Below are 23558 nucleotides of genomic sequence, written 5' to 3' on the forward strand. Positions count from 1 at the left end.
TTCACCAGCTTATGAACTGCCAACTGAAGTTTGAATTTGAAAATTTCCAAAAAAAATCGCACGACAAATAAAAAATCGCAGATGGTAAATATAATCATTGAACGGCTTTCAGTTGGCATTCATAGTCAATATGAATGCCAACTGGACAGAGGCAAATTCCATGAAAGCCGTTCAATGCTTAAGTGAACATAACAGCTTGGCTATTTTTCAGGTTTGGTCATTTGCGTGACTTAGAATTATTCCGTGCTACATCTTACCACAAAGTTACTCTATAGAAGAAACTGGTAGCATCTATAGCAATTTATTGATGATTGTAAGAAGCTACATGTCCAAACAAACATTTTGGTATATTACATGACATTTTTTGTGCAAATCTTTAGGTATTTATTCGTGTTGGAAATTCAGCATTATTCTGCTATATAGATGACCATTAAAAAAGATTTAAAATCAGCATAGATTTATTATAAAATATATTGCGTATATATATAAAAGCCCCCCCCCCCCCCCCCCCCCCCCCCAAAAAAAAATAAAAATAAAATAAAAACTTCCAAAAGGTTATGAAGACCGAAAGAGGCCGCCAGACACCCAAAAACATTTAAGTTTAGTCATAATATCTGACATTCACTTACGAATACGAAAAAAAGATTTGTGTTGTATCATTTTCTGATCGTTTCCGAGAGTTATTCCCCTTAGATCTTCATGTACACACAATCAACATACATGTACGTATATGTACGTATACTTATACTCTATTACGTTTTCACGGAATTGTATAAAAATAATAGCTTTCAGAAATGATTTTACTGGTTTAGTAGGTTCAAGAAAATAAATATGTATTTTGAGGTGTCAGCTCCGTGCATCGCTTGTATTGTATGTTTTCGTTACAGTACTTTTAAAATTGAAAGTTTATAAAATACAGACTTTCATTAATTCTGTTTTTTTGTTTTTTTATTTTATATATTTATTTATTTTAGCGTTTTTCGAGGCATTCAATGGGATGCTTTTTTAGGGGAATTGGTGGCCCTAAAAAGGGCCGTTTTTTTTATAGAAGTTTGTGAGACTTCTACTTCTTCTGTGTCGATGCGACGACCCTTAAGATTATGATGTACTTCTTTATACCAGTGTTAGGGGTCGTCGACTGTCTAGTTTGAAGATGGACTAAATCGGGGAGGAAGTCGGCTGGATATTTGATGTCTCTGAACCGTACGAATTGGTGACCAAATCTACTGTGTAATAGGTCGTTGATGTGCTTCCGTTGACTATCAAATAAATCCCTGTGATTTATCGATATGCATATTAAGGAATTAAGGAACCTTTTTTTTGGTAATTCGTGCCGCCCTTAGGAATAGTAGTTAATGGTATTGCGTATCGACGCAAAAGTATTGTGTATATTCGCAATATATATTTATATACTTTTTTACATATTACATTTGGCACCAATGGGTTTCCGTAGTATTGGCTTTCCAATATTATATATCAGTTGTAGTGGTAAGTATTTCAAAACAAAATAACAGATAGATCAACAAAAATTACAAATTACTCTAAAATGACTGATACTGGAGTAAACATATGATGCTATCAATAAGTTTTTCTCGATATATCTTATTCGGGCACATCCTATTTCGCATTCATTTAATTAATGAACTGGTAAGCTGTTTTGAAAAAAGCAATGACTTTTGACTTTTCAACTTTCAAAGAATTTTGTGTTTTAGTGTAGAGTAGCGAGAAAATTAAGGCGATTGAAATAAGTCTATTTTAAGAAATATGATTAAATGTTGTAACAGCTGCATTGTACGGTATAGTGCATGTCGTGTCGTGCAAAATAAAAACACATCCAAAATATGTGTTCTGATAAATGTCTCTTTAATGCCCGAATCATACACCATATGAAACTCATTATAATTGCAATATCATCAGTTTAATGTTTAGCTTAGTTAACTGTACTTCCTCATTCACAACACATTAATGGTTTAACCTTATACATCCATACAACAAGTACACGTAGCATAGAGATAACGCTTGGTTATCAACAGAAACTTCACTTTTACAGATCTTGAAATGACTACCATATCAACTTAAAAGATATGAAGAACAAACAATAAATAAAACAAGATAAATGATTCTTTAGGGAACATGATATCCTTATTAATGCTGGTATATTGACCTAACTGTTGACACTTTGTCACTTAAAAATGAAAAAGTACCGGGTACTCATTTCTAATAAAATTCATACAAAGATGTACCTGACAGTAATTAATGTACAAGTACACACTGAAACAGTCATTGCATTTTAAGAACCATCAATGGGTTTTACAAAAACCAACTCTAATTTACAAAGTTTTCACCATCCTCATGTACCTGAGATTGGTATTCCTCTATAGTACCTATCTTAGTACACAGGGGTCTATACAAAGGTGAACTACATTGTACATGGTTCCTAACATCAAATACCCGCTTTACAATGATAACAAACCATTCAGTCACCGGAATAATCATACAGTTTAGCATGACAACAAATTTTAAATGGTGGTCCCAAAATGATTAAAAAAAACAAGAAATGATGTTAAATATTTACTTCATCAAAGTTATAGAATTGTACTCAAACAGGAATTTTTCTACCAGATTTACAACATGCAATCCTTATTACAAATATAAGCATGTTGAATTCAGTGAGCATTAATATACATTAAATGTTGAATGTTTTATGAGGGAGAATCAACATCAGTTTTCTAAAGATTGCATTCATTTTTCCTCAAGAAGGGTATAATGCTGTGACAGAGGTTGTAGAATGAAAATGTCATCCATTTAAGAATACATCTTAATTTTTAACTTTATGAGTTGCACAAAAGGAACATTCAAACAAAAACTTTACATGCTTGAAAGTTTGGCTGTTCTTAACTAGCTGAGAACACATTTGAACACAATTGTGTATCATTGATACTTCTGGGATAAATCAAATTAATTAAATAGAAAGAGAAGGGAGATAACTAGCAAAACTAAACCGTATTTTAAAGTGAAAAATACCCATATATTCATAACAACTCTATGAACATTCTTCAACCTAATTAAACAAATAAATATTTACATGTTCCATTCAGAATATTGTGCCTGCAACAACAGAAGAAAAATAAACAAAATGTAACAAGACAAACATTTCTATAGTTCAGACAACAAAACATCAACATTAATACAATAGAACTTTGTATCCATAACCAGCCAATACAAACATTAAATATCTTTATTATTGTTCATAAACATGCATTAAATGACTTTCGTAACAATACATAAACATCAGCAGCATATTTTTAGATTGTCAAGTTATTGTCATTTGTTAGGCAAAAATGAAAAAGTGACTACTATTTTTCTTCTTTTTTTTTTTGATAGATTTTGTTTTTATTGAATTTAAATGCATACAGAGCCATCCAAGATACATCCTCAAATATTGTAGTGATATGCTCACCTTTGCCCTCTCCAGAAGCCTAATTTGAGAAAGTATCCCTCAGATATAGATGTCAGATTGTTCATTTAATTACTAACAGCACTTCTGAGTGTAAAAATCATTTTTTTTGTTTTATAGCCAGTAGGCATCATCAATGATACAACAACATTCTAAGAAATAAGGATCATACAATAAAAATCAATTTTGATTTGGAATGGTAATTAAACTTAACTTTTGTCAGTGTTTCTTTCAATGATATCATAAGTAAGCTAACATACTATGCAATACTTCAAAACAAAAATTAACAAAAGCAAATTACATTTAAATCATAATGACAAAAATACTTAATATATTCAATATCTGGACCACTCACCTGTACCTAGAAAAAAATGGTGCTTTATAAATTTGAATTACAACGTCTTGTAACCATAAACAAAACTCTATTAATACAAAAAAATATTTCTACTATGTACAGTAATTATCGTAAGATATAACATTTCTGAAACATATTGATTTTAGTAATCTGGATTCTATGTGTCAGTTAGGTGTATCAAACATATTTAGATTGATAAAAAATACAAGAAACCAAGAAAGTGGAATCATATATGTAATATATTTATCCAATGTCCACTATAATTTATCATCCCCTGTAGATGTTCTTCCTTGGTTAGACAATTATAATTGTTTTCAACAGAGTTACATGTGTCTTATTTTATTTTATTAGCTGTAAGGAAGATAACCCTTGTATGTTGTCATTGAAGGAAGCTAACCCTAAAAATCCCACTATTTTTCTACTGAAATGAACTACGACAGACAATTCCTTGAAATCTTTGACATATGACACAAATGTAAATAAATCACTGTTCAGGTGTTCCTTTAGGTGGTTCGTACCATTTGTACAAGATAGGTACGGTACCATTTAATGGAATACAAATGAATCTCAATTGAGTTCCCAAGATGGTGGATGCTCTAGAAAATTTATCAGACATAAAAACTGATTATTTTCTTTTTAAAAGTGTAATGGATGTAAAATCAATGTCTGAATAGTTCCATAATACTGGTATACAAAATTTATTCAAACACATCAGCAAGTAAAGATTCCTTATTTCTCGTTGTTCTTGACAAAAGTATTTGCAAGGTGAATGAATCATCACATCTCAGATCAAAGCGTTACATTTCAGAAACAAACCATGTGAGACAATTCAGCTGTGTGCTTCGCTCCATTACGAGTACAGCAGATTCCTACCGGTACAATTGGTACAAACACAATAAAAGAATGCACATTGTGTCAATGCAGGTCGGAATCTGCGTAATCTCTGAGTATTATAAAGACAATTATATAGATTTTAGGTAATAGTCTCATGTTCCAGAGAGAAACGATTTAACAAATATGATATTAATACAGCAGAGGCTCATTAAATAAATTATATGTACTGGTCATTAAATGATATTTTCTCTGGTCATTAAATGATATCTACTGTCTTTCAAAAGGTCTGAGATCAAACACATCTTTTATGGCTGGGACCCTACCTCAAACAATAACTTCTTATATCTATCAATATGATACAGTATGTCAATGCTATCATTGAATTTGTTTAACATTGGTACAACCTTTCAGTAATCTGTCAAATTTAAATTACAAACACAACTACGATTTCCAAGGTGGCCAAACATGTTGTATCTTAAATTAGGCCTATAAACACATACTCTTCCTGGACTAATTCACAATCCACCAGTTCAATGTTTTAAAGTATAAATATTTTAATTAATTAGTTAGCAGTCATGTCTAGACCCCTGTGTTAGACCACACATACTAGCCCCATCTGTCAATACACCTAACTTGTCACTATATATTTGTGTATGCTCACAAATTATGTTTAAATACAATATTTGTATTCACTTGATAATAAACATAGAACTACATAAACATTCATACTGAAACATTTCTCTCTTAATACCCTCTTTTAAAAATATCTTCAGCTAATGGTTTTAACTTCCATCCCCTGCCACACTTATCACACACAGAACACTACACTTTCCCTTGTCATTATCTCCTTTCTTTCCCGAATGCACTGTCCAATCCCAGGCCTGCAAAAACTAACACTGTACCTATCCACTGCCATGAATTCATGGGGTTCTGGAATAGTAAAACTGAAGCGAAGATAGTGAAAAATTTTCTGGTGGTAGTGATGATAGAACATGTTAGTGGGCCGAAGGATGTCACTGTAGTGAAAATAAACATCTGAAATATAGAAAAAAATTCATATAGATGATGTTTTCATGTTAAGTATACATTTTATTACAAATGTGACATTCACAAAGTATTCTTCATATGACATCATAACAGTACTTCCACGTCCTACAGAAGATTTCATTATCCCATTATCTACGATTTACTACTGGTGTTCTGTATAGTGAATATAAAACATATATCATAAAACAAAGATATCATAAAGTGCCTTGCAAAGAAAAAATTATGGATTCTTGCAGAAGATATTTTCTTACCTGTCCTATGGCACTGGCAATTCCAAAATAGAGCATATTCAACAATACTGATGGATGATTTTGTGCAAATACTAAAAATTGCAGTATCTCTCCAGTACCAAGTAAACCTACAACATAGAGAAAATGGCATGTTAAACTGACATATGGTAGAAATTGGTGTATGTATAAGAATGATAAAGGAGGGATGTCAGTGATAAGGTTAGTATTTTGCAGAAAGATACCTTAAGGTCAGCTGCATATGGTATGCTATTTAAAATATCAAATTTTTTCTGAGTTCATAGAAATTTCAGGGGTCAAAGGTCACAGGGTGTAAAATACAAGTTTCATTTTTCGGGTTGACGCAAATTCAATATTGGACTAAAAATGATTATTTTGAAGTTTCTCTTAAACAGTTGTCAGGTTTTGAAATACAAGTTGACAAATATGTCAAACAAATTGTAAAAGCAGGTCACAGAGACCTAATTTTACGTTTACTTTAATCTGAAAATGCACCAGGTGACCCCATTCGGGGTCATGTCATTAGACCACCAGGGATATGAAGATTTTGATCCCAATGCAGGGCAGGATTACTGTTCAAAAGTTACTACTGGGTGATTTGAAGTGTCTTGGTCATTTTTCTAATATTAGCCTTACCACCTATTGGCTGCAGAAAGGCCCAAATAAGCACCCCTCCTATGTTATCAGTGTAGCTGATAGTGGCAAATATGTATAAAGTACTTAAATACAATATCCTATTAATCTTACCTGGAATAACCTACTAGTGGACCACATCCAAAACCAGAGATTGATGTTGTACGTACATGTACCTATATTGGACCACACTAAAGACCAGAGATTGATGGTGTATATACCTATATTGGACCACACTAAAGACCAGAGATTGATGGTGTATATACCTATATTGGACCACACTAAAGACCAGAGATTGATGGTGTATATACCTATATTGGACCACACTAAAGACCAGAGATTGATGGTGTATATACCTATATTAGACCACACTAAAGACCAGAGATTAATGTTGTACAAACGTATAGTGGACCATACTAAAGACCAGAGATTAATCTTGTATATATCTATATTGGATCACACTAAAGACCAGACTGATGTTGTACATACCTATATTGGACCATACTAAAGACCAGAGATTGATATGTTGTACAAACCTATATTGGACCACACTAAAGACCAGAGATTGATGGTGTATATACCTATATTGGACCACACTAAAGACCAGAGATTGATGTTGTACAAACCTATATTGGACCTCACTAAAGACCAGAGATTGATGGTGTATATACCTATATTGGACCACACTAAAGACCAGAGATTGATGTTGTACAAACCTGTTTTTGACCATACTAAAGACCAGAGATTGATGTTGTACATACATATATTGGACTACACTAAAGACCAGAGATTGATGGTGTATATACCTATATTGGACCACACTAAAGACCAGAGATTGATGGTGTATATACCTATATTGGACCACACTAAAGACCAGAGATTGATGGTGTATATACCTATATTGGACCACACTAAAGACCAGAGATTGATGTTGTACAAACCTATATTGGACCTCACTAAAGACCAGAGATTGATGGTGTATATACCTATATTGGACCACACTAAAGACCAGAGATTGATGTTGTACAAACCTGTTTTTGACCATACTAAAGACCAGAGATTGATGTTGTACATACATATATTGGATTACACTAAAGACCAGAGATTGATGGTGTATATACCTATATTGGACCACACTAAAGACCAGAGATTGATGGTGTATAAACCTACATTGGACCACACTGAAGACCAGAGATTGATGGTGTATATACCTATATTGGACCACACTAAAGACCAGAGATTGATGGTGTATATACCTATATTGGACCACACTAAAGACCAGAGATTGATGGTGTATATACCTATATTGGACCACACTAAAGACCAGAGATTGATGGTGTATATACCTATATTGGACCATACTAAAGACCAGAGATTGATGGTGTATATACCTATATTGGACCACACTAAAGACCAGAGATTGATGGTGTATATACCTATATTGGACTACACTAAAGACCAGAGATTGATGGTGTATATACCTATATTGGACTACACTAAAGACCAGAGATTGATGGTGTATATACCTATATTGGACCACACTAAAGACCAGAGATTGATGGTGTATATACCTATATTGGACCATACTAAAGACCAGAGATTGATGGTGTATATACCTATATTGGACCACACTAAAGACCAGAGATTGATGGTGTATATACCTATATTGGACTACACTAAAGACCAGAGATTGATGGTGTATATACCTATATTGGACTACACTAAAGACCAGAGATTGATGTGTATATACCTATATTGGACCACACTAAAGACCAGAGATTGATGGTGTATACAGTGGACCCTCGATAATCCGAACACCTTCGTTCCCAGTCCAAACCGTCCGGATTACGAGTTTTCCGGACTGCCGAATTTCGTGTACCAGGTCAAAAGAATTGTCGTGTAAGAGTTATCTCCCTTGATTATATACAATCCGGGACGTTTCATAAACACGTCTAATTGTCAGACTTTTTAACAATAAATACACTTATGTTTCTGATATGATTCTTGTTTTGTTTTGTAGAAAGTAAAAAATAAACTATGTTTTTAAAAGAACATGTAAAGTGAAAGTTGTTTTATTTATAGCGGGCATATGTGACCTATAAACAACACACATGTGTCACGTCCCGGAGGTTCACAAACAAGTAGAAATTACAAACGTTAAATACCTTAAATAAAATACCCGGATTTTACAACTTACCGTCAGTCCATGTTTTTTTTTATGATTTTTTACGTACCAGAAACCCCAAGCTATCTATTTAAAAGTACGCGACACCAGCGAGAACTACCCAAGATGTCCGATAAATTATTAAACCCGTATTCACTTAACAATGTGACGCTTAGTTAAGTATCAGACGACTATTGACTAATTTGTGTGTAATCAACCCAGTTCTTGTGATCACTGCTTAATACGCAAATGTGTATGTAATTAATAACATGCATCTTTCAACGAGTCGTCGTTTCACGTAACGGTGTTACAAAGCCGATATCCGTGTTTACCCAATACAAGTGTTAATGATGTTAATTACCGATCATAAGTGTTTACATGTATTTGAGATTGATTAATTATCGTATCACGTACTGCATGTTTGTGTATAAATTCTGTAACATTTAGGTCGTAGAGAAAAAGCAATGTACCGTTATAAAAACAAAAGCTACACATTGTAACACAGGTAAACACCCGGGGCTATGACCTGGCAGCGGTCGCTATGACTACGCACAGTGTCGAGCGATAGTCTGTACAGCTGTCGACACGGGTGACTTGCCCCGACATTTTTTTCTCCTCGTGGTGAAAAAATCGTCCGGATTATTGAGGGAAATTTACTAATGAAAAGTACGTTCCGTTCCCAAAATGGGCTTCCGGAATCGGAATCGGAATTTCCGGACTGGTGAGTACAAATAACGTTACGGAAATCCGTTCCCGTGCATTTCCGTCCGGACTGTGAGTTTTCCGGACTATCGGCGTCCGGATTATCGCGGGTCCACTGTATACCTATATTGGACCACACTGAGGACCAGAGATTGATGGTGTATATACCTATATTGGACCACACTAAAGACCAGAGATTGATGGTGTATATACCTATATTGGACCACACTAAAGACCAGAGATTGATGGTGTATATACCTATATTGGACCACACTAAAGACCAGAGATTGATGGTGTATAAACCTATATTGGACCACACTAAAGACCAGAGATTGATGTTGTACAAACCTATATTGGACTACACTAAAGACCAGAGATTGATGGTGTATATACCTATATTGGATCACACTAAAGACCAGAGATTGATGGTGTATATACCTATATTGGACTACACTAAAGACCAGAGATTGATGTTGTACATACCTATATTGGACCACACTAAAGACCAGAGATTGATGTTGTACAAACCTACATTGGACCACACTGAAGACCAGAGATTGATGGTGTATATACCTATAGTGGACCACACTAAAGACCAGAGATTGATGGTGTATATACCTATAGTGGACCACACTAAAGACCAGAGATTGATGGTGTATATACCTATATTGGACCACACTAAAGACCAGAGATTGATGGTGTATATACCTATATTGGACTACACTAAAGACCAGAGATTGATGTTGTACATACCTATATTGGACCACACTAAAGACCAGAGATTGATGGTGTATATACCTATATTGGACCACACTAAAGACCAGAGTTGGAGGTGTATATACCTATATTGGACTACACTAAAGACCAGAGATTGATGGTGTATATACCTATATTGGACCACACTAAAGACCAGAGATTGATGGTGTATATACCTATATTGGACCACACTAAAGACCAGAGATTGATGGTGTATATACCTATATTGGACCACACTGAGGACCAGAGATTGATGGTGTATATACCTATATTGGACCACACTAAAGACCAGAGATTGATGGTGTATATACCTATATTGGACCATACTAAAGACCAGAGATTGATGTTGTACATACCTATATTGGACCACACTAAAGACCAGAGATTGATGGTGTATATACCTATATTGGACCACACTAAAGACCAGAGATTGATGGTGTATATACCTATATTGGACCACACTAAAGACCAGAGATTGATGGTGTATATACCTATATTGGACCACACTGAGGACCAGAGATTGATGGTGTATATACCTATATTGGATCACACTAAAGACCAGAGATTGATGTTGTACAAACCTATATTGGACCATACTAAAGACCAGAGATTGATATGTTGTACAAACCTATATTGGACCACACTAAAGACCAGAGATTGATGGTGTATATACCTATATTGGACCACACTGAAGACCAGAGATTGATGGTGTATATACCTATATTGGACCACACTAAAGACCAGAGATTGATGGTGTATATACCTATATTGGACCACACTAAAGACCAGAGATTGATGGTGTATAAACCTATATTGGACCACACTAAAGACCAGAGATTGATGGTGTATATACCTATATTGGACCACATTAAAGACCAGAGATTGATGTTGTACAAACCTATATTGGACTGCACTAAAGACCAGAGATTGATGGTGTATATACCTATATTGGACCACATTAAAGACCAGAGATTGATGTTGTACAAACCTATATTGGACCACACTAAAGACCAGAGATTGATGTTGTACAAACCTATATTGGACCACACTAAAGACCAGAGATTGATGGTGTATATACCTATAGTGGACCACACTAAAGACCAGAGATTGATATGTTGTACAAACCTATATTGGACTACACTAAAGACCAGAGATTGATGTTGTAAAAACCTATAGTGGACCACACTAAAGATCAGAGATTGATGTTGTACAAACATATAGTGGACCATACTAAAGACCAGAGATTAATCTTGTATATATCTATATTGGATCACACTAAAGACCAGACTGATGTTGTACATACCTATAGTGGACCATACTAAAGACCAGAGATTGATGTTGTACAAACCTATATTGGAACACACTAAAGACCAGACTGATGTTGTACATACCTATAGTGGACCATACTAAAGACCAGAGATTGACATTCAGCATCATACTGTAGGCTCCTGTTTTATAGTCAGATCTCATTCTCTCTTGTGTAGCTCCAGTCAGTCCATCTAATGTCAACGACACCAGCTATTGGGTAACACAAGACAAATGATATCATTCTATTAAGTGCTTTTTCTATTTGATCTCTGCGGTTTGTAATTTACTCATGATAAATTTTGTTTGCAGAACATAAATGGCTAAGTATCTATTATCATACTGAATAGAAAAGTTTCACTGACAGCTAGATGTCCTGTAAACAAAACCAGTGTCTTCTATTGCATGATGTACGGTTAAATTTGTTCACTACTTATATTTAAATGAAAGTGGTTCATTGTCTTGTACTTTAAATTTAAATTTTACAAAAGGTCATTCAAAATATCATAATTTCTAATAGTGATATTTTCTAAAATGTTTAACTCAGATATGCTTTTAAAGAAACTATTGTTAATTCCTTGTCCAAATGACTTCTGCATTTAATACGAGAAAATCCACAAACCAGTAGTAGTTCTCCAAAGCCGAACAGTGGTTTGTTATCTTTAGAGGTTGGTGCCTTGTCTTTGTAGAGAAACATGGCTACACCTATTACGATCATCAGTACGAAGATGAACTTGGCTGCAGGGTATCGTTTCCTTGCAAACACTATCCCCAGAATCATCACAGGGATAGGCTTAGCAGACTTTCCCAGCACCTACAAACCAGTACAACATGTTATAACAAAACAGTAATTAAATTCTTCCTAAACAACACATTAACTGTATTACAATGACGAGGAAGTCTGAGGAGCAACAATATTTTAAGATTGAAATACAATTTTAAGCTTTTGAACTTCATGGTGTTGACATAGTTTCCTACAAGGCCTCTGCTGGCATGGGCATTTCAACACAAGCTCTTGATTTTATACATTTACAATGTATTACTGACTACAAACTAGGTAGTTTGTTATTCGGTTCATGATACATCTACAACATAGGTTTTTTTTTACCAAATGATAGCTATGTATATATAGACACAATTATTTAGTGTTCTATGGTTACCCCCCAGTTAAGCCGGGTAAAAAAAGCACCATTCAATAAGTATTCATGCAGACATTTATAGTGTTTGCATTTTATTGCCAACATAGAAATTTGAATATGACGTAACAAATTTCCCAAATTATGCGACTAGTGTCATCAAATGTCTTCAGCTGTGTTTGGTAGATGACAAAATATACATCTGCATTAGATAGCTGACAAAATACTTACCTAAATTGTGCTGATTACAAAATACTCAGCTGCTTGTGTTTAGGAGATGACAAAGCACTCACCTTTGTTGGATAGTTGACAAAGCACTCACCTGTGTTGGGTATTTGACAAACTGAAGAGCCTGATTGCTGGCCAACATGGCACCAAGGTAGGACAGTGAACACAATCCATACAACTTGGCCGGTGTTGAGTCTTTCTCCCTCATCCAGAACATCATTACTGGGAGATTAAATACAATAAATTAGTGGTTTGTATTGTAAGATCCTCTTCACAATGATTATAAATCAAGTCCTTGTCAAGATCCACATACACATTAACAAAATATATACATGTGTTATGTTGCAGATGTATTTTTTTCTCTTTTAAGGGATTTTTTGGGGGGCAAAATATGCTTAGTTTTGTACATAAACCCCTATATACATCTATATCTATTTCTTTGAATCAGCTACCATTTTTGTAAAGAAAATCTAATAATTACTGTAAGTTCTCAAAATACGGTTGAGTATCTGACTTCCATGGACAACGCCTGTGCAAAAGACGCTAATACATGTATCCATGATTGAGTCTAAAAAACTAGCCATAGGTGCATATTGATATTCATTGGTAATTACTTAATTGGTCACTTTCAACATATCTAAGGGGCCGCGGTGGCCGAGTGGTTAAGGTGTCCCGACACTTTATCACTAGCCCTCCACCTCTGGGTTGTGAGTTCGAAACCTACGTTGGGCAGTTGCCAGGTACTGACCGTAGGCCGGTGGTTTTTCTCCGGGTACATCGGCTTTCCTCCACCTCCAAAACCTGACACGTCCTTAAATGACCCTGGCTGTTAATAGGACGTTAAACAAAAAAAAAAAAAAAAAAAATCAACATACCTAGTTTAGCAGCTAAGGCATTGACAATACACTGCATGAACACCAAAGTTGTTGTATATGTGAACTTCTCTGCCTTCTCACCCTCTCCATATTTTCCTTTGGTTCTGGTATGAGCAATAAACAAAGTTATATTCACATTGAAACACATCCAAATTGTGATGCTTTATTTCATTTTCCATGCGAAACTTGATAAACAATTTCAAATGATTCTGCAATATTAATAAGAACAATAATTGCTGAGTTAAATTATAAACTGAAGAATGGTTATATTGTATTTCTAAACAAATAATCAAAAACATGTATATATATCTGACATGATACACATCACTTTAATTTCTGATACATTGATATAGTTAATTTCCTTTAGATTCCTTGATTAACAAACATGCATGCAGTACAGTATTTCATATCATGTAAAGAGCACTTTTCTTTGTGTAACAGGAGAAGAAATATGCAAGGGCAAGACCAAGACTTGAACCCTGACTTCCGACCTCTAGGCGGATGCTCTAACCATTTCACCTGGTCGCCAGTGTTCAGGCAATTTACTCGACATTCAGACATTCAACATCCACAGGTGACCCTTTAATATACCACCACTCATGGGTATTTAGTTGGGCACCTGCCACCAAGTTAACCTAAGTTTCCTCTGGCCCAGATGCTATGTTACACCAGTATATGCTGTAGCATGTACTTTAAAACCCTATGCAATAGGTGATAGAATTAAATCTATATTATCTTTTACACTTCCTTTATATTTGGAATACTGTTTGCGGTGCTATGTACATATATTTTGAATAGGCGATATATTTAAACCTAAAACTACAGTATTGTATACCTCTTTTTGTCTGTTATGTTATAGAATGATCTGTCAGAAATTGTCCGTCGTCCAGAGCTACGTTATTGCAGCTAGTTATGTTACAGCATGAACATACATTTGTATCTTGTTATATCAATGTAAACCCTTGTTTTTAGGTCTGTTATTATTATTTATTATGTCCATTGTAAATGCTCACAAAATGAGCTATTTTTATCATGTTTTAAATATATTGACATTGATTAATATTTACTTAAATATGGTGTCAGGGCTAAAGGAAACTCGGGCTACTAGGCACCAAATGTAACAGGAGAGGAAATTGCAACAACTTGACCGGGACTCTATCCCGGGACTTCCGATTTCTAGACAGTCACCCAAGTCTAACCACTTGCGCTAAATATCCCAGTTCAGATATATGAAATGTCATTATTTGAGGAATATCAACAAGTAAATAAAAAAAAATTAAACAATGTCTTTATATTTCTAAGTATGATTACCCGTTGCAAATTGAGGTTTGGGGTTAATCATATACTGTTAGAAACACTCACAATTATTTACATAAGTAAGTTGAACTTAGATGGCGTACTGTCAGCAGCTGTTAGTTCAACACTTGACATGCGACTTGTTTGTCAGCAGTAAAATCCAGTCCAATATATGTACACATGTCGGGCAACCAGTAGACGCAAGACTCCGCTAGAATAGGACATGTAGTTAAACTAGAAAATGGAAATACTATTATATCAATCTTGATACTTACATCGATTCCTGAAGTATACCATACACGAAATACGACACAAATGTCCCGATCGCACAAACGATCAGCTTTGTGTTACTGGCAGAATTCATCTTTTCAACTTTGGCCGGATCTGTGGAAATTGGAACCTCTGCTTGTCCTTCCGATGATTTCCCACCTAACATTAAGTAGATGACGATATAAGAAATTTACATATTATCAGTTTTAATCGACCGAAACAGGCGTTTATCTTCAGGCCCAATATTTACGTGTCACGCTCAGGATCCATGTGAAGTTACTTCCTGTTTATGGAGAAAATGACGTGCTGCATTTTGATTGGTCAAAATATGTTGTATGGGTTTTCCCCTTGGTTATATTTGTAATTTAAACGAGTCTAGATTACATATTTACACATGTGCTTATTTTTAACAATTGTGGAACATGACAGCCCATCAACCCGTATGGAAGTACTTGCAAACCTTATATGATTTTGTTTACATGTGTTTCTACTAAGATGTAGCAGAGACCTATATACTTTAATATAGGTCTCTGGATGTAGTTAGTAATGTACATGTACACTAGTTCTATAATGTTTTCCCCTTTTTCTTTTTTTAATAAACAATGCTAATATGTATCAATAAATGATCTACTTTCGTTTTTAAAACAATCGCCTCTATGTATGTATACATAAAACTGATGATATACGTATCCAGACAATCGACGTAGTATTTTTTTTGAAGTTTATATTGAATTAAAGACAATTCACGCAAAACCTGAAAATAGTATACTTACATGTAGCAAAAGAAAATATGAACAGTTTATAACATGTCGTAATGAAATTTCATGCATTTGTCTAGCCATGCAAAGTGATTAAAATTGCCGAGTTGACAAAATCCAAGGGAATCGAACATGCATGGGTGGCCAAGTTAGCTTGAAATTTTTCTCATTTTTGCGATTTAACTGATTTACTAAAATAATTAATTTCTGGAGTGTGATGTGATGATGTGAAAACTGACGGTATATATAGAGAGATGGAATACCGAATTAAAATATTTCATTATAATCACAAAATTACATTATGGAAATATATTAACAGGCATGCGTCTACATACATCCAAACTCACACATATGATACAACAAATTCAGAAATACCTAGCTCTATGAGGGAAATGAAATAATGTCTAGTAATATATGTCTCGAGCTTCTACATGATGTACGTATATACATACGTATGTATGTTCCAATGTATGTCAGATTTAGACAAAGGACATGCAGTTACTTCCCTTCTTCTATATCTACGTAAAAGTTTGTATAACTAAAACTGAAATTCCTCTGTATAAACACATAATACAGTAGATACATTATACTAGGATCGATTGTAAAAAACTGTACCGTCATGTAAGAAGGAAAGACTTGTATAGACTTCACACGTTGTCTATAATCCGTTTCATAACGAAGTTTGCGTCATTTGTAATGCAGTATCTATTTCTATTCGAATGGATTTTTATATTGCTTTTAACAGTGAGATTAGGCGAAGAACAGTTTCATTTTTTACTTTAATGTGTATACATGGATCTCAAACAAATGACAATTTTATATGACATTTACCAGCTATATACAGTATATATAGGCGAGCTCAACAATTTGATATTTCACTAGTCTTTTCCATTTCGTCTCGGAACTATATTTTGTTACAGCTAGAATGCCAGTAATTGACGGAGGAACATATTCTAAACTATTGACGTCATCTATCTATGACGTAACAGCAGTATTAGTACACATGCTCCATACAGCATGTATGACATGGCGTAATAAACGATTAGCAAGGGATGGAGCTGTACCATACTGTTGAGGACAATGATGATCAAGTTATCATCTGATTTCAAATCACGCGGTGTAAATATCTATAATAAATGTTGACGAAATTGCATTATTCTGTCATGTCTATAGGCAACGGAAGATATATCTCAGTCTTAAGACAACTGAAAGTGATCAGGAACTATAAATGTTCTTGGAATAAAACCGGCGTTTGTCAGAGTCTGACGAACAACGCCGAGGGAGACGCCATGATATTTAAGTGGGAGTGTACTAGATCAGGACCTAATTTCACTAAAAGTCATAAGTCTACACGTCCCACATCTCACGTCTAAAATGAGTTTCACTAAAAGTCATAAAGTTACGCTAAAGTCTATGCCTGCTCCTTTGAGTACACTTTGGGCTTGGTACGATTTTCCAAATGATGGTCCATATATATGTATTATAGTGTTTTTTGCCAAGCCCCTGTGCTTAAAATCAAAAGTAAATAAAAACTGGGCCAATGATTTGGAACTGTTAGCAGACAACTGACACAGGGAAGCGTGTTGTAAGACCATATGTGCTCCTCCTGCCACACATTGATGACATTCACAAACAAAAGCCAGACTGTTTGCGGGTAACACGTACAAATGCACCATGTACATGTATATGTTTAACGCCTCGTAAACAAGTATGTATTGTATACCATGATCGATAATTTTGCAGTCATGATATAGTCCGTTTTATTGGAATGCATCAAATTGATTTAAAAATATGCAACTGCATATGCTATTAATGACACTGAGGAGCATTGGAAGGAATCTAACTATATGACGCAGCAGATACATGTAGGTATATTAACAGTAAGAGATAGTGATGTTTCGTCTATAATGAAACCAACCCCACGACGCTTCCAATGACAGGTATACATGCTCATGTATGGAGTAATTTCTACGTTAAAATGAGAGAAAAGAATAGCAATCAGTTCGGTGAAACGTAGATAAGTACATTAATAAATATAGGGAACTGTACGATGGCCTGCATTAAGACATATATCAAAAGGAATGGATAGGGTAGAGGAACACACTTGTCTTTGCTATTGACACCAAATAGATAAAGCATTGGAATATGCGAAGAGCTTCATTAGAACACTCTATGGTTAAGGCAAGAGAATAAGAAAAATGAAGAGGGACAAACTCAGTACAGCTTTGGAAGATCAATAAACAAGCTGTGATATAACAACAACAAGAGGACGTGTTGGGCCATACTTATGACAAGCCAAGTTGTCATTTATTCACGGAGCAACGTTGATCAGGAATTTTCAAAATTATATAAGATATCTTATAAAACTTTTTATTCGTTAGCCTGGATGGAAGTGCGCGAGGGGTTTTTATGCGGGAAGGAAACCTACGTGGTCGGGCAGGTGACACCTTTTTCACGTCCGATCAGGGATTCGAACTCCGGTCGTCTAGGTGAAAGGCACTTGTGTGACCACTGCACCACCTACCGTAGCCTGTCTAAGGCATTCACTAGTAGCAAGAGAAGTTCCGAGATGTTGCAACGGAATGCAGTTAGATATGAAAAGCAAGCTAACTTGAATAAAACAAACAACATATTTTACAGATAGCGGCAGTGGTCAAACCCATAAATGTCATATAGGTAAGTACTGAACCATACGATGTCAACATACGGTCACATTTAGCACATAATGGACTGGGTACAGAACACCGGCATTGTCTTATAGGTCTCGAGGGAGTGTTGCTACTGTGGTAATAGTGTTTAAATCATATACAGACCCGGAGACGTTAGGATAATTCAATTTTGTATACATTCCCAGATGAAAACTTGCATTGTCGTACTATAGATAGACAAATCTACCTGGATGCCATACTGCTACACTCGATTCGTGTGTCTTCACTGTGAATAAACTTGAATTTTGCTACATGAATTAAAGTCAACACATATATTGGCATACATCAGCTAACTAATGACAAGTCAGTACACAGTCACTGTCTAGACACGCATGTTAGGGTCACTAATCAACAGTAGACTGGTAATGATTAGTGTGCCGTAAACACTGTGGTTTAGTGCACTTAAACATGCTATTTATGTACGACAATAGACAATGCATATCTTAGTGTTAAACTATGATCAGACGTGAAAACACCTGAACGGCTATATATCTAGCTCTCGTATGTATGCCCATATTATAAATAAAGTGACTGAACTAAATTGTTCTGGGCTTTTCCAAATAACAGGTGCTTGTATGGATAGATGTACTAAAAAATATATATACAGAAGTTTGGATGATTATGACGTGTGTAACTAAGTAGCACTGAACAATGCTATATACTATAGTACTAAGTAGTAGTAGTAGTAGTAAGTAGTAGTAGTAGTAGTAGTAGGTAGTAGTAGTAGTAGTATAGTAGTAGTATAGTTGTAGTAGTAGTAGTAGTAGTTAGTTAGTAGTAGTGTAGTATAGTAGTTGTAAGTAGTAGTATAGTTTAGTTGTAGTAGTGTCGTATCGTAGTATATTAGTAGAATATAGTAGTGTCGTTGTTGTTGTTGTTGTATTAGTGTTGTAGTTAGTAGTAGTAGCTGTAGTAGTTTGTTTAGAGTAGTAGTAGTAGTAGTAGTAGTAGTAGTATTGGTAGTAGTAGTGTAGGTAGTCAGTAGTATAGTACAGCGCTGTAGTAGTAGTAGTGTAGTAGTAGTAGTAGTAGTAGTTGTAGTAGTAGTAGTAGTGGTAGTGGTAGTGGTAGTAGTAGTAGTAGTAGTAGTAGTAGTAGCAGCTGTAGTAGTAGTAGTGGTAGTGGTAGTAGTAGTAGTAGTAGTAGTAGTAGTAGTAGTAGTGGTAGTGGTAGTGGTAGTAGTAGTAGTAGTAGTAGTAGTAGTTGTAGTAGTAGTAGTAGTAGTAGTATAAAAGTGTCATAACGTATCGTACCATTGGCTATTATTAAACAGACACAGGAAGAAAATTGTGTTCTATATGTGTATGGATGTGATATAATGTAGATCAGAATATTGCATTTGGTCATCTGTGATATAAAATACAGTTTGCACGAGGGTGACAAAGGAAATTCAAATGAAAATCCCATTGTCAATGAAAAAGACATGTTGCAATTAATCTGTTTAAATATAATTTTAACTTTCACACCATGTATCACACTAACCTGTGCTTGAGTTCCCGAGAACACTCTCCATGCTTAAATAATTTCTGTCTGTCCACGTACATATACAATTGTCATTATTGCTGTCCTGTCAGCTAGTTTGAAACCTTTTCCTCTCATATGTCTTGTTAATGAATTATATACATATATAATGGTTAGTGTTGTCAGTTGTTTTGCCACGTATATAGCAACATACAGGTGTGTCTGTTAAGTATGTGACCGAATAAGTTCAGAGTTATTTTCTATATAATGTACACATGGTATAAGTCAGTGCTACAGGTAACACATGGGGCGTAATCATACATATGTACATGTACCAAGTATTGTTGTATTTAATCGCTTGCAGAAGCTGTACGATGCTAATCTTGCCAAACAACCAGATTTTAACCTTACATAAAATGTACCTTTATGCATAACACCAGCTGACAAGAAAACGTCTGCTACACACATCAACAGAAAAAAAACACGGATTTATTTCCCGGTTCTGTCAGTATCGGATTTTGTTTGATGTATGTTTTTCAGGGGAGATCACTCTCCTAATATGTATAAAATGATGTCCAATTTGATGTATGGATTGTATTAACTTAAACAGAACTTGGACTGGATCGATTATTGTGTTTCATTTGTCACAAGCTGTTGATGTGTATATATCAGTCCTCATAGCGGCTCACTTCCTTCACCTTATCGACCCTCCCAATATAGCTATAATTATTCTACTTCACCTTATCAACCCTCCCCATAGCTATACTTTCCCTGTTTTACCTTATCAACCCTCCCCATAGCTATAATTATTCTACTTCACCTTATCAACCCTCCCCATAGCTATATACTTTCCCTGTTTTACCTTATCAACCCTCCCCATAGCTATAATTATTCTACTTCACCTTATCAACCCTCCCCATAGCTATACTTTCCCTGTTTTACCTTATCAACCCTCCCCATAGCTATAATTATTCTACTTCACCTTATCAACCCTCCCCATAGCTATATACTTTCCCTGTTTTACCTTATCAACCCTCCCCATAGCTATAATTATTCTACTTCACCTTATTAACCCTCCCCATAGCTATACTTTCCCTGTTTTACCTTATCAACCCTCTCCATAGCTATGATTTGTCTACTTCCCCTTATCAACCCTCCCCATAGCTATGATTTGTCTACTTCACCTTATCAACCCTCCCCATAGCTATACTTTCCCTGTTTTACCTTATCAACCCTCCCCATAGCTATGATTTGTCTACTTCACCTTATCAACCCTCCCCATAGCTATGATTTGTCTACTTCACCTTATCAACCCTCCCCATAGCTATGATTTGTCTACTTCACCTTATTAACCCTCCCCATAGCTATGATTTGTCTACTTCACCTTATCAACCCTCCCCATAGCTATGATTTGTTTACTTCACTTTATCAACCCTCCCCATAGCTATGCTTTCCCCATTACACCTTATCAACCCTCCCCATAGCCATAATTTTCTACTTCTCCTAATCAATCCTCCCCATAACTATACTTTTCCCCATTTCACCTTATCAGCCCATAACTATAATATTCTACTTTATTATCTATTAAAAAAAAACACAATATCTATACATGTAGTTTTTCTACTCTACGCATAGTAAACAGAATCTTCGGATCGAGTGCACGTGTTACTCATCTCATTTGCACTGGCAACTAGTGTGTAAGATCATACAACTATAAGATGTATGTCAGCATTAATTAAAGCATAATTCATATCACAAAAACCTATTGAAAATACTCCTGTTTCTTTGGTGACGTCACGACGCAAGAAACGCCATGAAACTATGATGTCATAATTGAAGAACCTACAACCAATCACAGACCCATTGGTGTAACGCGACCTTTTTCATGACACAATTATGTAATAAGTATTTATGTATTATGTCATTGATAGCAAAGAAGATAATTCCGTGATAAGAGATAAAGATATATATTAGGATTGACATCCATTTCTGGTCTGACTTAATTCTGTGATAAGAGATAAGGATATATATTAGGATGGGCATCCATTTCTGGTCTGACTTACCCTGATCGATTAGACGGTCCATCTTTTTAATAACACGACGTGCTCTTTGACAGCTGCATGTAAGCTGTTATCACGGAGGCCTTCCTAATCTGTGAACGAATGTTTTAGCTCAGTTAACATTATAACACCTTAAACTGTCATTTTACAACTAAATCATTTTGTACACTGTGTTTAATTCTAGCATTCGGCGCCTGTATTATTTTGTACATTTTGTTTAAATTCTAGCATTCTACACCTGCTTCATTTTGTACACTGTGTTTAAATCCTAGTATTCTAGCATTCTACACTTATATAATTTTGTACAGAGTGTTTAATCCTAGTATTCTACACCTGTATCATTTGTACATTGTGTTTAAATTCTAACATTCTACACCTGTATCATTTTGTACACTGTGTTTACATTCTAGTATTCTACACCTGTATCATTTTGTACACTGTGTTTAAATTCTAACATTCTACACCTGTATCATTTTGTACACTGTGTTTAAATGCTAGTATTCTACAACTGTATCATTTTGTACACTATGTTTAAATTCTAATATTCTACACCTGTATCATTTTGTACACTGTGTTTAATTCTAGCATTCGGCGCCTGTATTATTTTGTACATTTTGTTTAAATTCTAGCATTCTACACCTGCTTCATTTTGTAAAATGTGTTTAAATCCTAGTATTCTACACCTATATCATTTTGTACAGAGTGTTTAAATCCTAACATTCTACACTGATATCATTTTGTACAGTGTTTAAATTCTAACATTCTACACCTATATCATTTTGTACAGCGTGTTTAAATCCTAACATTCTACACCTATATCATTTTGTACAGAGTGTTTAAATTCTAACATTCTACACCTATATCATTTTGTACAGAGTGTTTAAATCCTAACATTCTACACCTATATCATTTTGTACACTGTGTTTAAATCCTAACATTATACACCTATATCATTTTGTACGCTGTGTTTAAATTCTAACATTCTACACCCATATCATTTTGTACAGAGTGTTTAAATTCTAACATTCTACACCTATATCATTTTGTACAGAGTGTTTAATTCTAACATTCTACACTGATATCATTTTGTACAGAGTGTTTAAATCCTAACATTCTACACTGATATCATTTTGTACAGAGTGTTTAAATCCTAACATTCTACGCCTATATTATTTTGTACACTATGGTTAAATTCTAACATTCTACACCCATATCATTTTGTACACTATGGTTAAATCCTAACATTCTACACCTATATAATTTTG

At 34.8% G+C, this 23558-nt stretch overlaps 1 protein-coding gene across 2 annotated transcripts; it reads right to left on the reverse strand.

Annotated features, from left to right (window-relative positions):
- Positions 1-1844: 1844 nt before the first annotated feature.
- Positions 1845-22360, reverse strand: LOC117321659 (solute carrier family 35 member B1-like). 2 transcript variants are annotated; one of them, XM_033876166.1, is made up of 8 exons: positions 22297-22360; positions 15312-15465; positions 13741-13844; positions 12960-13087; positions 12124-12315; positions 11588-11714; positions 5945-6051; positions 1845-5681 (listed from the first exon to the last, which is right to left on the reverse strand). In XM_033876166.1, the coding sequence occupies exons 1-8, from the start codon at positions 22316-22318 to the stop codon at positions 5487-5489; spliced, it is 1029 nt and encodes a 342-aa protein (XP_033732057.1). In that variant the 5' UTR covers positions 22319-22360; the 3' UTR covers positions 1845-5486. The 2 variants fall into 2 exon arrangements, with proteins under 2 accessions (XP_033732057.1, XP_033732056.1); XM_033876165.1 differs by lacking the exon at positions 22297-22360 and adding an exon at positions 20255-20366.
- Positions 22361-23558: the final 1198 nt, after the last annotated feature.

This window comes from Pecten maximus, chromosome 2, assembly GCF_902652985.1.
Source record: "Pecten maximus chromosome 2, xPecMax1.1, whole genome shotgun sequence".
In the NCBI taxonomy this organism is placed as follows: domain Eukaryota; kingdom Metazoa; phylum Mollusca; class Bivalvia; order Pectinida; family Pectinidae; genus Pecten; species Pecten maximus.